The sequence below is a fragment of the Mercenaria mercenaria genome, chromosome 12 (genome assembly GCF_021730395.1).
Source record: "Mercenaria mercenaria strain notata chromosome 12, MADL_Memer_1, whole genome shotgun sequence".
Taxonomy (NCBI): Eukaryota; Metazoa; Mollusca; class Bivalvia; order Venerida; family Veneridae; genus Mercenaria; species Mercenaria mercenaria.
In genome coordinates this window covers 54,286,248-54,303,724 of record NC_069372.1, presented here as the reverse complement: position 1 = coordinate 54,303,724, position 17,477 = coordinate 54,286,248, and the positions used below count along the sequence as shown (strand labels likewise).

At 35.7% G+C, this 17,477-nt stretch overlaps 2 protein-coding genes across 4 annotated transcripts in view; one reads left to right on the top strand and one right to left on the bottom strand.

Annotated features, from left to right (window-relative positions):
• The window catches only part of LOC123534183 (INO80 complex subunit E-like), a 27,756-nt gene extending 19,253 nt beyond the window's left edge, over positions 1-8,503 (bottom strand). For 2 of the 3 annotated variants that reach the window (XM_045316300.2, XM_045316302.2), the window contains exons 1-5: positions 8,325-8,490; positions 5,119-5,192; positions 4,658-4,728; positions 2,774-2,896; positions 499-574 (exon numbers count right to left, since the gene is read on the bottom strand). In XM_045316300.2, coding sequence (XP_045172235.1) covers positions 499-574; positions 2,774-2,896; positions 4,658-4,728; positions 5,119-5,187 — 339 coding nt within the window. In that variant the 5' untranslated portion in view covers positions 5,188-5,192; positions 8,325-8,490. Of the gene's footprint in view, positions 1-498; positions 575-2,773; positions 2,897-4,657; positions 4,729-5,118; positions 5,193-8,324 lie in introns of all 3 variants that reach the window. The other variant, XM_045316301.2, reaches the window with a different exon arrangement.
• On the top strand, positions 8,498-17,477 carry LOC123533367 (coiled-coil domain-containing protein 86-like). Its single transcript, XM_053520098.1, has 4 exons — positions 8,498-8,668; positions 14,606-14,735; positions 15,033-15,107; positions 16,480-17,477. Exons 1-4 carry the CDS (start codon positions 8,598-8,600, stop codon positions 16,543-16,545), a joined length of 342 nt encoding a protein of 113 aa, XP_053376073.1. The 5' UTR covers positions 8,498-8,597; the 3' UTR covers positions 16,546-17,477.

Below are 17,477 nucleotides of genomic sequence, written 5' to 3'. Positions count from 1 at the left end.
TGATGGTGGGCTAAAAATGACTTGCCGGCTTAGCGGACTTGCCGTCTTAGCATATTTTGGATTTTTTAAAAGTTTTTAAATAATTATGCTACATTTTTGTCAATTAAGGCCTCCCACAGAGCCGACATTAAATACCTGTGAATCGGTAATACGTGCGACATCTCTGATGTGTACAATCATCTGTTTTTCTGTCAAAAAGGGCTCTTGCTTGCCGTCTTACCATGCTCATTTTCTCTAAACAAAACAGTTTTCCCGTTTTCAGGCCAAAACTGTTCATCTGTTGATAAAACCGTTTACTTGTGAGTGAAGTACTCACTTTTTTCCTTAGCCTGCGCTTTATTTGGTCATATTTGATAAAAAAATAAAGAACTTACGCCTCTTTGAAGAATCGAATCGACGGAATTTGGCTTGCCGTCTTAGCCATAAAATGACGTCAAAGTCACGTGGTATGGGCACACTGATAATGACAAAAGGAGAAACAAAAGGTAACTGTATTACCTGTGAAATTGCTGTGAACCCCATTCCTCCTAGTACTGCTGAAGGGTCAAAACCTGCAGGAAGGGCCCCTTTCTTCCTTTAAACATTAACAATGAACTTAATACATGGGTTGGTAAAGAAATGTTAATTACATAACAAGAGGGTCATGATGACCCTGGATCGCTCACATGAGTAATATGAGCTACATGTTTCAAATGTGAAACTGATGATTTTAAAAATTTTTGGAAGATTTTCCGATGTACAATCAAGTAACCCCTGGGGCTGGGCCAATTTTATCTTGGGGGTCATGATTTAAACACAGTTTGTAGAAGTTTACTAGGCAATGTTACATATCAAATATCTAAGATTTAGGCCTTCTGATTTATTTTTAGCAAATTTACGAAGATTTCCCTATGTACAATCAAGTAACCCCTTGGGCGGTCAAGATTTGAACAAATTTTGTAGAGGTCCACTAAGGCAATGCTACATGTCAAATATCTAAGCTCTATGCCTTCTGGTTTATTTTTAGAAAATTTTTGAAGATTTTCCTATGTAAAATCAAGTGACCCCTCGGGCGGGGTCGATTTTGACCCCGGGGGTCATGATTTGAACAAATTTTGTAGAGGTCTACTCGGCAATGCTACATGTGAAATATCTAAGCTCTAAGCCTTCTGGTTTATTTTTAGAAAATTTTTGAAGATTTTCCTATGTAAAATCAAGTGACCCCTGGGGCGGGGTCAATTTTAGTCCCGGGGTCATGATTTGAACAATTTAAGTAGAGGTCCACTAGGCAATGCTACATGTCAAATATCTAAGCTCTAGAGCTTCTGGTTTTTGAGAAGATTTTTAAGATTTTCCTATGTAAAATCAAGTGACCCCTGGGGCTGGTCAATTTTGACCCCAGGGTCATGATTTGAACAAAACTGGTAGAGGTCCACTAGGCAATGCTTTACACCAAATATCTAAGCTCTAGGGCTTCTGGTTTTTGAGAAGAAGATTTTTTAAGTTTTTCCTTTCGGTTGCCATGGCAACCAGAGTTCTGCATAGAATTCAATTCTTTGAACAATTTTTGTAGAGCTTCATCCAAGGAACATTCCTGTGAAGTTTGGATGAAACTGGCCTAGCGGTTTATGAGGAGATGTTGTTTAAAGTAAAAGTTTACGAACGGACAACAGACAACGGACGATGGACAACTGACGCCGGACGGTGAGTGATCAGAATAGCTCACCCAGAGCCTTTGGCTCTGGTGAGCTAAAAATTAAATTTCGGTTTATGAAAAAGGAAACATTTTTCTTTCAAAAAGTAAAAACTGGACATAAATTTTAGATTCAATAAATAACATTGTAAGCATGCAAAAGATTTTTTGCAACTGCTTTTTAAAGCCACTAAGTTATTGTTTGGAAATGATAGATTTGTAAATACAAATGTCTACATCTACGGAGATACTCACAACAATCAATTTCTGATCATAACTGGGAGGTCGGGGCAGTTGTTAAAAGCATGTTGCTATGTTACATGATACATGATATTCATGTTGTTAAGAGATTAAGAGCAGTATTATATATACAGCTTGTTAAAAATAAAAACAGGATGATGACATTAGTACATATACGAATCTAGGTCAGATGTGAAGCACTGGAGGTTCACACTGTCCTTGATGTTATAAGGTAAGGCGTTCCAGTATCTGATTGTGCGGGGAAAATGTGTTCTTGAAGATGGAATGATAAAGTTTAAATTTCTAGAGGTTGTCAGGTGATTATGATCTACCGAGACGAGGTTGTGTGATATTTTATACAACATTATTAAAGATGCATGTATTCTTCTTTGTTCTAATGTCTGCCATTTAAGAATTTCAAGCATTGATGTTATGCTGCTTTGGTATGAGTAGTTATTCATAACATATCTGGCTGCAGCTCTTTGTACCTTTTCTATCTCATATGTAACTAAAATGAATAAAAGAAATTTTGAAAAGTTTATGCTTCGCAAATTGTTTGTTCCTGTCCAGGATTAACTTAATGTACCAAAAGAACTTCACATGTAGTATTTTCATAAGTGAAATTGTAAGTGTTCATAAGAAAATAATATTTCGATCTAACATGCAAAAACAAACTTTTTATTTCACGCTTTCTCAAATCTATCCATTTAAAAGCTCCTTATCACACAGTGACAAGTATTTTTTCACTGTGAAATCACCAGATGTATTTCACTCTAACATTTCAATAATTCACTACAAGACATGCCATAAACTGTAAATAAAGTAAGGTATGTTATAAAAGTTGAATAAATCAAAGTGTACCTTTTAACAGAGGTGCCTTCCGGTCGAAGACTCTCTGGCTCACTGTCACTAGAAGCTGTAAGATCTGAGTCACCAGACGATTCCTCTAGCTTTTCATATTGTAATAAACGATCCAGCAGAAAACTAATGAAAAAAATTAATAACTACATTTAACTCCAACTTTAGTATGAATTTTTATCTTCAAAACACTATTCAAATTGTACTACCTTGTAACAAGAGGACCATGATACCCCTAGACTGCTCACCTGTGTTTTAGAGCTTGCTTGAATAGTTCTGGTAGAGGGGCTTACATGGAAAATACCTGTGAAATTGTTTTGAAATAAGGTCAATGTAAGTGTTTTCTGACAAAATGATTTTTGATGTTTTTACTAAACAGATACATGTGGGTAACATGTGTTGCGGAGGGAAGGAGGAGTTGATAATCCAGGCAGTTGGGATAACGTTATACTAACTGACAATATTGAGAAACACAAGAGTCCAAGGCAAGAGGGAATTGGTGATCATGTGGCAGCAGCTTGAGGGAAGTTAGAATGTTGTTAGTGGGGTAACCAAGGAAGATCTATTTGAAATTATTTAACTTCAGACCATCAGAGGAGATTTTTAATGCTTTCCATGTAGACACTTATTAATGAGAGAAAACTAGCCCAGTCCCAAGGTAGCCATGATACTGAATAAAACAAAACAATTTGCAGGAATTTGGTAGAGGGTCATCCAAGGAACATTGCAGTCAAATTATTTAGAAACTGGACCAGTGGTTTAAGAGAAGTGGATTTTTAAAGATTTTTATGTAGAAATATGGAGAAAACTAGACGCATCCAATGGCAGGCAAGATTTTTAACCAAATAGAATGGTTTGTTGGAATTTGGTAATGGGTCACTTCAGGAACACTACTGTGAAACTTTTTTTTACAATTGGGCAAGTGGTTTGATAGGAGGAGATTTTAAAACTTTTCTACAAAAGCATAAAGGGAAAACTACACTGGCCCCTGGAGGCCTTGCTTTTAAACGAAACAAAATGATCTGAAAGAATTTGGCAGAATATTATTCATGAAAGACTGCTGTGAAATTATTTTGAAATTTCAGAGAGGTAGATTTTCAAAGAGTTATTATATAGCAGAAACTAGCCCTGCCCCTTGCAGTCATATTTTTAACAAAACAGAAAGACTTGAAGCAATTTATTACAGGGTCACCATAGAACATTGCTGTGGAATTATTTTGAAATTAGTTAAGAAGTTACAGAGGAAAAGATTTTCAAAATTTTCGAACAATCATGTAATTATGGAAACTAGCACCGCCCCACAGAGGATCACCAAAGGAACATTTTTCAAATCTGGTCAGCACTTTCTTAGGAAAAGATTTTGAAAGGTTTTCCTTTTGGTTGCCATGGCATCCAGACTTCTGCAAGAATTTGACCTAGATTTGAAAGAATATGAAATGGGAATCACCAAAGGAGCATTCCTATGAACTTTGATTGAAAGCGAGTGATGGATGACGGATGTACCACAGAAGGACAACGGACATCTAACGATACTTATAGCTAACCATAAGCATTCCTTGCTCAGGTGAGCTAGAAACTGACAGATTATCATATCATATCAGACCTCATAGCTGTGAGCTTATAAATCTTTAGGTCATCAGTTCTATCCCTTTTCGGGTCATACCTCTACCTCAAGACATCAATACTTGCTTGTCACAGGAAGCAAGCTTGAGAATGATTCAAATAAACTGCAAGCTTTCTTCAAAATTGAAGTAGAAATAAATTAGCTAGCTAGCTAGTGTAAACTAAACTGTTGAAATTTTCACTATTGTTTACAAATGGTGTAACAAGGATGTTCTTCTCAAACAGAGTACAGTGAGTATCACATCAAAATTAATTAACAAATACCTTCTATCTCTGGAAACTTTTAACAATCTTCTCTGAGCTTTTCTCAACTCCTCTAGAAAACATTCTTGTTCCTACAGAAAACAACAGCAGTATCAGTCAGTATCTTTTTGGTGAGCACCCCTTTCAACAGTTAATGGTACTGTCCAAATTGAAAGATGGACAAGTTCTTTATAGAAATTTAGCAGGGTAAAGGTTTAAGGTTGGTATACTGGTCAGCAGTTACAGGAGCAGTCAATAAGTATAGTTAACATGTATGGTATGTTGTGAAACTTTTGTCTTCAACTGATGTCAGAAAGATTATAAATTAAATTAAAGAAAATGTGTAAACTGACTGGTGAATAAGATTTCACAGTGTAATTTTTACAGGGATATCTACGTTCACCCAGTCACCCAAAATGGCCACTTCGTGCGTACTGAATCAGTCAATCATACAAGACAGTGTTAAGCAGAACATAACTTACATAAACAAGAAACTTCAGTTTCTTCTTTAAAACTTTATACTTCTGTTTGTAGTCTATTTGGCTATCCATTATTTCTGAAAACAAACAAGTATGCAATCAAACTAGCAACAGATAAAATGAATATAGAGGAAATTTGTTTAAGTGTAAGATTGAAATATCTTTCACATGTGAATGCCTGGTGAGATGCAATATTTCCATGAGTGATATTCTTATCTGCAGTATGATACAATTCTTAAACAAGCATTTGGGAACAAAATATCTGCAGTATGATACAATTCTTAAACAAGCATTTGGGAACAAAAATATAACAGGCAAATGTCCATTTCAGAAATAGCACTGAGGGGGCAAATGTCCTATCAACCATTTGAAAGGGGTGAAAATATCCATCACTTTCCTTTTTTATTTGGGGGTGGGGGAGGGGGAATGCCCTGGGGGGCACAAATATCCAGCACTTCTCTTTTTTATTGTGGAGAGGGGGGGGCAAATACCCTGGCAGTGGGGGAGCAAATGTCCAGCACTTCCCTTTTTTATTTATTTAAGTCGAAAGGGGCTATAATTCAGCCAAAATCCATGATGGAGTTATGTACTTTTGCCTATAACTGGTCATGGTGATGGTAAACAAGTGTTGGAAGTTTCAAAGCTTTATCTCAAAAGACTTTGTCAAAATATGAACTGGTACGAAAAACTTAACCATGATTTTTAAGTCAAAAGGGGCCATAATTCAGCCAAAATCCTAGATGGAGTTATGTGCTCTTGCCTATAACTGGTCATGGTGATGGTAAACAAGTGTTGAAAGTTTCAAAGCGTTATCTCAAAAGACTTTGTCAAAATATGGACCGGTACGAAAAACTTAACCAATGTGTGACGCCGACACTGACACCGACTCCGTGGTGAGTAGGATAGGCTAGCTCTACTTATTCTTCGAATAGTCGAGCAAAAAACAATTGAGTTATCATAGATGTAAAAGTAAACTGTGCAATTGTGTTAGTTTGATGAAACTAGTATATTATTTTGTATTTGTGAACGAACATAATGCTATGTATAGAGGAAATTTCGCAGAAGATTTCAATTGATTAAAAGTGAGTAACTGACTGTAATCCTCATGTGATTATGATTACTTTAGCCAAAACGATCTAAATATGATTAATCATCCAACTGAAAATAATTGATTATAAATCTGCATGACAGATTCAAACAACGATCTTAGTGATAATGTTTATGTATTGCAAGCTCTGTCTGAGTCAGTAAGTAAATTCTTTATTTATAGAGGGTAACCCATAATTTAGCTAAGCTAATCTTCTATGGGACCCTCTCAGGGATACATGTCTGCTTGTATAATAAAATTTTTGTTTCTAATCAATAAATATTGATACAAATGTACTATCTTTTACCATAAACATGATAAAGCTTGCTTAAAAAATATTGTTAGTTCATTAATCCTGAAATAAAAAATTCCAATTTTGGTGTTTTACGATACATTTCCCCAAAACTGTAAAGGCCCTGACCCAGTTCCCAAAATAGTGGGAAAAAAACTGAATTATTAAGATACATTATATATATAAATTCTATTTAAAGTCGGTGTTACAGACAACTTTACCTATGTATAGCTATATATAGCTATTGACCGACATATAGCTACATACCAGCATGTCAAAAAGACAAATATTAGTTTCCCAAACAATTGTTTATACAATGATTCAGATTATTTTATAATATAAATTTACGTATAAGTCTCTATGTCAGTGAAGATTTACCAAGAACAAATAGAAAATTATTGGAGAGATCGCCATGATGTCACGCATTTACATCTGTTTATCTGGTGGTGGGCAAAACAAATGTTTTTACATTGTTTGTGTATGGGATCAGAACTTTTAATTCTTAATAACTTTTTCGCTCATTTATGGATTTTCAAAATTCAAAAAGTTATGAAACACTTACAATTTTCATATTTTCGTATTCAAATACATTTTCTAAATGAATAACCATTTTAAATGACACATAATTTTAATAGCAGCATAATGATGTTCAAAACTTTTAGAAAAACACTGTAAGTTGAGCGTTCATAATTAATCCATTTTATTTCGAAATAATAATTAAAAGTAATCAATAAATTGCATGTTTTATAAACTTTCCACTGATCAAAAAATTATTGATATAATTTGCGTTTTAAGAAAGTTTAGACCGTTAGAAAAACATCACTGTTTACAAAAAACATGGACGTTAGGCATCTGCCCAACCGATCGCTGTCTTATCTGTTGTAAAAATAGAAAATACAACAGATTTGTATACATGATCTCTCCTATACAGGAAGTTATACTTCAAATTTACTTTAAAAATATATTTACGACTTTATGAGGTATGTCTAATGTTATCATACATATTTGCATTCACACACTTATCTAAGTACTCTAACGAAATTCTATCTACTGAATGTTAAACAATGATTTAAACAGGCTGGTAACATTGCCCGATCGGGCTTATGACACAAAAAGTAATATTTCTTGAAAAATAATGAAGATATTTCTTCCAAACTTGGTCCATTTGTTAAGCATAACAAATGATACAAATTAGAATTAAAATAACTTTGTTGCCTTCAGTTTTGGTAGAATTATTTCCCCTTTTCAGATTTTTATGACGCATAATCTTTGAAGTCCAAAAAAACAATGTTCTAATGCTAAGTTTAAAACAAAAAAGGGTTAAATGGCTTTCTAATGCTCTAAATTATTGCGCTAGTACATGAATGTAAGCATTTTACTCTGCTTTCACTTACAACATTATAGAGAAATGTTAGTCCTAAACAAATTGCTCATAAATCTGCACTAGAAACAAAGTATTTACCCTAAATATATAGAATAAAGGTATTGGCGCACAAGTTTGGAGCACTAGAAAGCCATTGAACCCTTTTCTGTTTTAAACATTGCATTAAAACATAATATTTTTGGACTTCAAAAATTATGCATCATAAAAATCTGAAAAAGGGAAGTAATTCTAACCAACAAAGTTATTTCTATCTTGATAAGCATTATATGTAATGCTTAATAAATGGACCAAGTTTGAAAGAAATATCTTCATTATTTGTCAAGAAATATTACTTTTTGTGTCATAAGCCCGATCGGGCAATGTTACCAGCCTGTTAAACATATATCCAAATTGACTTATCCGAATACTCTAACACAATATTGCTTATTTCTTCGATTTATTGTCACCTGTAATGATTTTCGTGGTTGGTAATCAGTTCTAGCAAGTCATGATGGTGAATTCAAGTTAAATATAAGAAGTATTTACCAACTGCAATCAATTAAATCAATAAAATTGATAGATCTAACGCATTTTTTGTTCTTTTCTCAGCGCAGGGAATAGTACGGTAAATGGCACGGCGATTAGCAGAGGCCGTATTTCCGGTAATTTGTAAACACGCACGTTTTAGTGAAATAAGCGAATCCCGGAGACTTTGCAGGTTCAAAACAAAATACAGGGCAATGGAACTTTTAAAAAACATACCTAAAGGGAAACCGAAATCTGGTCGGGTTTGGAAATCTGAGAAAAGCAGGTAAGTCTGATATTGTAATGTGTTTCCGCGGTAGCAAGACGGTTTAACCCCTTGACACCTTTACCCCTACCAAAATAAAATGACCCCTTGACACCTTGTCCCCTATTTTCATTTTTTTCATAGTGACACTTTGACCCCTAATATATATTTTTTCATTTGCTTGGTTTTAGTGAAAAATTTCGATGTGAAATCTGCAGAAAAATATGCCCCTAACCACAAAAAAATCTAAGGGGTCAAAGTGTCATATTAAAAAAATTTGGGGTCAAGTTGTCACTGAAAATAGGGGTCAAAGTGTCACTAAGGGGTCAAGGTGTCATCTTTGGTGGAAAATTTTAAGGGGTCAAGGGGTCAAACCATCTGACATTCGTTTCCGCGATACAAGATTGACTGGCCAGACACTCTTGTCGACTGGATACCGGTATTGATTTTCTCATTGATTTACATCGTAAATAGATAATCCCGTCCGTCTGTCCATCTGAATTTGTGTCGTGCAAAAATCAAAAAGTTTGAAAGGCTTTTGACAGCTAGTGTTCCCCATCATCGTTTACTTAAAAAGGTGGAAGCTTATGGTATAACTGGTAACATTTTGAACAGGCTTAAAAGTTTTTTAAATGGTTGAAGACAACGAGTAGTATTAAATGGACATAAATCAAATTGGAACTCAGTATCTGGTATTCCTCAGGGATCCATATTAGGGCCAATTTTGTTTATTATTTTTGTGAATGATCTGCCAGATGTAGTTCAACTATTGGATTATGCATGCAAGATGCTGATGACTGTAAATTATATCGTAACATCACATCAAGGCAAGATCAGCTAGACCTGCAAGATGATTTTGCACATTTATGTGACTGGAGTAAGGACTGGTTGTTAAAGTTCAATATACAAAAATGTAAAGTTGTTTCATACGGAAATGTAAAAATCCGAAAATGACTATACTATGCCTGATGCAACTGGAGCAGAGCATAAACTGACAAGAGATAACTCTGAGAAGGATTTCGGAGTATTGTTTACTAGTAAACTGAACTTTGAGCAACATATAAGCAGTTTAGTGAATAAAGGGAATAAAATACTTGGTCTGACTCTTATGAAAAGGAAATTTACGTACATGGATAAATCATTGTTTTTGACATTGTATAAGGCATTAGTTCACTCCCATATTGATCATGGTAACTAAGTGTATTATCCAGTTACGAAAAAATGTTAACAGCTGGTTGAATATCTACAAAGACGGGCAACAGCACTAGTTCCTGAAATTCGACATCTTTCTTATTGTGAGAGGTTAAAGGAATTAAATCTTCCTTCTTTAGACTATCGTAGAAATACATTTGATATGATCCAGGTATTTAAAATAATAAACAAGATAGATGATGTAAACATGAACACTTTCTTCAGTTTTGCTTGAAATAGCGGTACAAGAGGTCATAATTTGAAACTCTACGAACCAAAAGCCAAAAAATCATTACGGTTAAACTCCTTTGGACATCGCACTTTAACAGTATAGAATAACTTACCAGAGGAATTAGTCAACAGTGACACTGTAACTTCATTCAAATCAAAACTGGACAAATACTGGATATCTAAACAATATGATGTTTCTCAAGTATATTAGGTTTAGTCTAGACCGGAGGCAGAGAACAGTTTTTATGACATATTTCAAGGGGACTTATTTTAGCTAAAGGGCTATGGAGTGTCCCCAGAAGACAAAAGGTAGACAAAATGTAGGTAGTGGTCATACCTGATAGGATTGTAGTGATTCGAGGCTTCTGGTTAATCAGGAGCCCGGTTAGCTCAGTTGGTAGAGCACCTGACTTGCAAGCAGGGTTCGTAGGTTCGAGTCCTGTATCGGGCTGCACATTTTTCCGCTCCTATTACACTGGTGCCGTGAGTGTGGTGACTAGCCTTGGAATCCTAGAGCTAGGGTGAAACAATGGCTGGGTTAGTCAAAAGAATCTGAGTTTGTCTTTGAAAAAAAGGAGGGAGGAATGTAGCAATGTTTATATAATGTATATAATTTGTCTATGATATCGGTTGTCCGATTAGCTCAGTTGGTAGAGCATCTGACTTGCAAGCAGAAGGTCATAGGTTCGAGTCCTACACTGGATAGATGATTTTCTCACCAAAATACAACATTGGCGACGAGGTAAGTTGGAAAGTGCAGGCTACAATAGCCAGTTTATGTAGAGCATGCGGTTTGCAGGAGCTATACTCTGTGTGAAGTTGAACAGTTGATGTCCTGCTCTGCAATTCCACTGTAAAGGAAGGCTACATGGCCAGTTATATAGAGCATGCGGTATTTGCAGAGGCTATACTCTGTTGGAAGCTAAACAGTTGATGCCTCGCTCTGAGGTTCCACAATAAGGTTTAAGCATTAAAGTGAGGAGGAGTGTAGAGATTCGAGGCTTCTGGTTAATCAGGAGCCCGGTTAGCTCAGTTGGTAGAGCACCAGACTTGCAAGCAGGGGGTTGTAGGTTCGAGTCCTACACTGGATAGATGATTTTCTCACCAAAATACAACAGAATGTTATTTTTGCAGGGTTTTATTTGCTGTACTGTTTAGACCTTAATTTAAACGTGAGCAAATGTCATATTATGTACTTTTCTAGATCCAGAAAACCAGTAAATACTGTCTATACCTTACATGATCAGCCTTTGTCTGTTGTCAGTCAAGCTACTTACTTTCAAATTGAAATACAGTATACATGCAGTCTTATTACATTGACCACTTTACTTGTCACATTGTAAAATGGACAAAAAGACTGAAATTCATAGCTGTATTAAATGCAGTATTAGACTTGATATAGATTCAAAGCAGATATTTGATGAATTGTGTGGTATAGATGGACCTAAGGCCATAAAGCTTTTAAAGCTGGGAAATTATTTGCTGAAGATGATACCCATTCTGGTAGGCCTAAAACCTCTGTTGCCAAAGCAGACATCGCTGCTGTAAAAGCTGTGGTCGAACAGGATGTGTGATTGCCGGTGAAAGATATAGCCAGTTGTACTGGCATATCAGAAGGCAGTGTGCAAACAATTCTGAAAAAAGCATTTGGACCTGAGAAAGATTTGCGCTAGGTGGGTACCTCATTTTGCTCACTGAGGAGCAAAAGAAACAACGCCTCAATGCCCGGGAACTTTTGAAAACATGCAAAGGCTGTGATAGTGAGGTTATTTCTCATTTGCTAACAGGTGACGAAACCTGGGTGCACATGTATGAGCCACAGAGAAGGGCTGCGTGATTATAAAGCAATGGAAGCGGAAAGATCAAAAACGCACCTGTATTGCCAAGAGAACCATAAGTTCGAAAAAGATGTTGTGCGCAATTTTCTTCAGTTCTAGTGGGACAGTCTTCCATGTGCCTTATCAGTCTAGTCATACAGTCACCAGACAATTCTACAAGAACTCTGTACTGAAGAAAATGAAAAAGCTTTACAATAAGAAACGTTCAAGCAAAGGATGGTCAGGAGTCCATCTTATACGTGTACGACAATGCCTCTTCTCACAAGTACGATGTTGTTACGTCTTTTTTGGCTTTTGAAAAGGTGGAAGTTGTAAATCATCCACCTTATATACCTGACCTGAGTCCCTGTGTCTTTTATTTATTTCCATGGCTTAAGAAAATGCTTTCTGGAAAGAAATATAAGTCCAGAAGTTCTCTTGGCAGTGCCATTTATCAGTGTCCCAAAAGAAGACTATTTATCTGCTTTTCGTGATAGGGTAAAAAGGTTAGGTGTAAAAAAAAATATTTCTGGTATCCCGACCTACTCTAAATTTTTGGCCCGACCCTAAAATTAATGCCTTGGAGAATATTTTTTCAACTTTTTAACAAAAAGTTGCAAAACTGCACTTTTCATGCTTTAAACATGGTCATTGTTGTTAGAAATCAACTTACTGATGCCCTAAAGGCATATCCCCCTTATTTGTATTCATTTTTTGACACAAAAATAATTTTTTTAGCATGTTACCTGAAAAAGAGAAAAATTAGGCAGTTTTGATAAAAAATAGCACTTAAGAAATCCGAACCCAATGACAGAACTGTTTTGCATGACCCTCTTACTGGAAATCGCTGTTAGAATTTCATATTCAATATGACTCGAACCGGAGTGAGAGCTAATTATAATTCTAACAGGACCCGATTTGTTTTCGTATTAAACAAACAAGGCTGAAAACTGTGTGTTATTATTCAACAATTCATTTTTCTGACGTCACAATTATTACGTCATGGCATTAGACGGCATAGCGGCGTGCTGGAAAAGAATATTTGATGGATATTGTCAAGGACGTACATAATGACCCTTGATAATGTGTTGGAATCGAAATAATATATCTCAAACAGTGATTTGCTCATGAATAAAATCATTGTTTGTCATTTAGATGCGTAGTATTATATCACTCGGGCTGCGCCCTCTTGATATAATTCCTTGGCATCTAAACTCCAAACAATGATTTTATTCAATGACAAATCACTGTTTGGGATATATTATTTCTTAAATAACATACATGTATTTACGAAAAAACGTAGCCACTTCCAAAATTATAGGAACACTATTCAGTGTGTGAAGTTATGCACATCGAGTCTTGTTTGGAGTTATTCCAATCAGAGTTATTTTTGGCTGTTTAAATCTAGTCAAAATCATGCATAAAGTGTACTAAGATTTTGCGTCTTGATCAAAAAGTATTTGACCTGGTGTCATTAAACCTTATAGGAATATAAATCAGTATTTGAAGTCTTGCACCTGGTTGTCTGTCTGGAATTTCTGTTTAGCCATCCTAGAGTTATGGCCCTTGACTTAGTCAAAAATATGCATGAAAGGTCCAAACTTTTGTGTTGCACCTACTTCAAGACTTATTTGAACTAAAGCCCTGAAAGCATGTGAAGTTGTGTACCTCAGGTGTTCTTTTGCAGATTTCACTAAGCTAGACCAGAGTTATGCCACTTATGGTCCTTAACATACTTAGAAATAGCGGTACATGTAATGTTTTAAATATTTCCGTCTTATAGATAATCAGGTATCACTAAAAGTCATAAAATATTATAGGATGTTAGTTAGTGAACATGGCATTTTGTTTCCACTCTTCTGGACCAGAGTTGTGGCCCTTGACTTAGTCAGAAAATGTATGTTAAGTGTCCTAAAAGTTTGTGTCACGGGTATCTAAAGAGTATTTGAGCCATGCCATGGGAAAACCAACATAGTGGGTATGCGACCAGCATGGATCCAGACCAGCCTGCGCATCTGCGCAGTCTGGTCAGGATCCATGCTGTTCGCTAACAGTTTCTCCAATTCCAATAGGCTTTAAAAGCGAACAGCATGGAGCCTGACCAGACTGCGCGGATGCGCAGGCTGGTCTGGATCCATGCTGGTCGCATACCCACTATGTTGGTTTTCTCATGGCACGGCTCATTTTACTTTGAGTTTCCACCTTTCATTCTTAACCCTTATCATGCTGGACACGATTGATTCTGCCTTTGCGACCAGTGTACGGATGTGCAGGCTGATCATGATCTGCACTTTTCGCTATTCAGTCAGTATATTTTTGTTAATCACCCCTTTTAACAGTTAATGGTGCTGTCCAAATTGAAAGATGGACAAGTTCATTATAGAAATTTAGCATGGTAAGGGTTAAATAAGTGCAGTTTTCTTTTTAGTTTAGAGTACAGACATGAAAGACACGGCTAGAAGAATCAGTTTCAGAGAGGTTTCTATACTGTTATTGACCTCTGAGCTGAAACAAACCCTGTATTGAAATCTATCCAAGAATCATGCCAGAAGGCTGTTACACCATGATTTAAGTCCAATGCTACACTAACCTTTTGCTTCTATATGTTTTTAATCCAATGTTATGATGTTTAAATGTAAATACAAAAAAATAACCTGTTGAAGATCTTTATCTTCTTAGATCAGAATAAATGTACGCTGCATTTTACATTATTTTCAAGGTTCTCAGAGAAGCGGTTAGACAAGACACTAAAAACCAGTTGGGCCAAGAAAATGCAGTTAAAGGCCGAGAAGAAGTCAATCAAATCATTTGAAAAGCAACTTAAAGAAGACAGAAATAGGCAGTTAGAGGTTTGACTTTACATTTTGTTATTGCTTTATGGCTTCTTTTTAATCTTTACCCTGCTAAATTTCTAAAATGGAATGGTCCATCATTCAATTTGAGCAGTACCACTTGTTTATCAAAGGGGTGTTCACTGAAAATTTACTGACAATCAGTTGCCGCCAGCAGGCTAAAGGTTTTGAGTAAAATTTTATTGATAAAGTAATAAAAAAGCTGACGAAGAACAAGTTGTTTGGAATCCAGAAGCTACAAGTGCATGAGCTTTTAGAAAACAATGATTTATTAGTCCTGTTGTTTTTTCTCAGGAGAAGCGCAAGAGGCAAGAAGAAAACAAGAAGAGACGGTTAGAAAATGAACGGAAAAATGAAGTTGTGCAGCCAGTAAGTACTTCTTACAATCCATTCCTCTTTGAAAACCTTAAAATTATATTTCATTACTTTTTAAATAGCTGTCTATAATGATATAAGAAGAGATACATGTAAGCAGAAAATTTAGGTTATATACGAGTTAAGGAAATTGCTCATTGTTTGATATAACATCCAATCAGTTCAAATCCATTTTAATATGGTTTCTAGATTTTCTTGCAGTCATAGACCTATTTCCCTTACGACTTACAAACAAGAAAAGAAAAAAAGGTTTTGATAGTATGCAGTAAAATGCAAATTGTCAGGTACACTCATGTTGCATTCGTTTTCAAGTAAATGTCTCAAAAATATGAATAGTCTTACTTTATGTAAAATACATTCTATGGGTGAAATAATGCTCTTTTGGTCCGTGGTTTATGTAAATTCACTGAAACTGGAAAAATGAAGCACTTTTTTATTTACTACACTGCAAAAGCATATTTTTTTACCGAATGACTGCTATATAACCTACAGTTAGGAGCTGATTTAAAGACAACATACTGAGTCTGATCTGTTTTTATGCCGCCGAAGGGAGGCATATAGTTTTTGAACTGTCGGTCTGTCCGCATTTTTCGTGTCCGGTCCATATCTTTGTCATCGATAGATGGATTTTCAAATAACTTGGCATGAATGTGTACCACAGTAAGACGACGTGTCGCGCGCAAGACCCAGGTCCGTAGCTCAAAGGTCAAGGTCACACTTAGACATTAAAGGTTATTGCATTGATGGGCGTGTCCGGTCCATATCTTTGTCATCTATGGATGGATTTTCAAATAACTTGGCATGAATGTGTACCACAGTAAGACGACGTGTCACGCGCAAGACCCAGATCCGTACCTCAAAGGTCAAGGTCACACTTAGACATTAAGGGATAGTGCATTGATGGGCGTGTCCGGTCCATATCTTTGTCATCGATGGATGGATTTTCAAATAACTTGGCATGAATGTGTACCACAGTAAGACGACGTGTCATGCGCAAGACTCAGGTCAGTAGCTCAAAGGTCAAGGTCACACTTAGATGTTAAAGGTCTTTTTTCATGATAGTGCATTGATGGGCGTGTCCGGTCCATATCTTTGTCATTCATGCATGGATTTTAAAATAACTACGCATAAATGTGTGACACAGTAAGACGACGTGTCGTGCGCAAGACCCAGCTCCGTAGGTCAAAGGTCCTAAACTCGAACATCGGCCATAACTATTCATTTAAAGTGCCATCAGGGGCATGTGTCATCCTATGGAGACAGCTCTTGTTTTTCACTAAGACTATCCTAGAATTCATAATTGTTGAGTTTATAGTTGAAAATTTGCGCTTACTGGCATTTATAGTGTATAATTTTTCTTTTACAGATCAAGAATACAGCAAAAATAAAGAGAATGAAAAAGAAGCAGCTGAGACAAGTTCAGAAGAGATGATGAAAAGACTTGTGATATATTTTTTGTTAAATAGGGAGGAATTAAAAACATTCATTTGAGGGAAAAGGATTCAACACAGCAATATGCTCTTAACAGAGTTAAAATGAACTAATCACAGCTATTCAAGTTGGTTGATAGCAGTCTCCTAGCTACTCTGTACACTACAGTATGAGACCTCTGCTGTCATGAACAATTTAGAAGAATTTTAAGGAATCAGTACTTTCATTGTTTGATTTTAGATTTTGAAATTGTTTTGTAAATTTGCTATAGAAATAAGGCTGAAGTAGGATATAGGCTGAAAAGTGAAATGAAAATAATATTTGAATTTCTTTGCAATCATGGGACTATCATCATCATGTGATATTTGACAGAAGTGGTTAAGGTCTAGCTTCAGGACTTAACGGCAATGGGAAGTTAGAAAGTGTTCACGTCTCACATTGTTCTTTATTTTGCTTTTGAAACATGCTGAATATAGTCATGTGAAGATTACATTTTGAATGTTACTGGGTCACTTTATATAATAGTTTACAAAAATGTTCCAGATAAGTAACAAAAGCCGTACGTGAGGTCAGAATAAAAGTGCAACCTGCTGGACAGATATTCAAATTAATATTAAATACCGGTATTGTCGAAGCTAGAAATCAAGAGGAATTTAGTAAACACAGCTTAATCAGGGTCTAAGAACAGTAGAACTTGCAAATCTGTCAAGATTTATGTACCCAGCTGAAAGTTACGTAAGATATATAGCCAGAAAATTAATGCTTTATTTTTATCTTTCTGTTCAAAAACCCAAATAATTATGATTATGAATAACGTGTCAGACTAGTTTTTTCTGCACATCAATTCATTGCCGGTTTTATCATGTTTAATATATGTTTTGTTCCAAAATGTTTACAATGTTACTGCTATATAAAAACTGTTAAAACGAATAA

Coding starts and splice junctions, on each gene's coding strand:
- LOC123533367 (XM_053520098.1), top strand. CDS start 8,598: ATGGAACTTTTAAAAAACATACCTAAAGGGAAACCGAAATCTGGTCGG. Junction 8,669..14,605: donor TGGAAATCTGAGAAAAGCAG/GTAAGTCTGATA, acceptor ATTATTTTCAAG/GTTCTCAGAGAAGCGGTTAG. Junction 15,108..16,479: donor AAAATGAAGTTGTGCAGCCA/GTAAGTACTTCT, acceptor TTTCTTTTACAG/ATCAAGAATACAGCAAAAAT.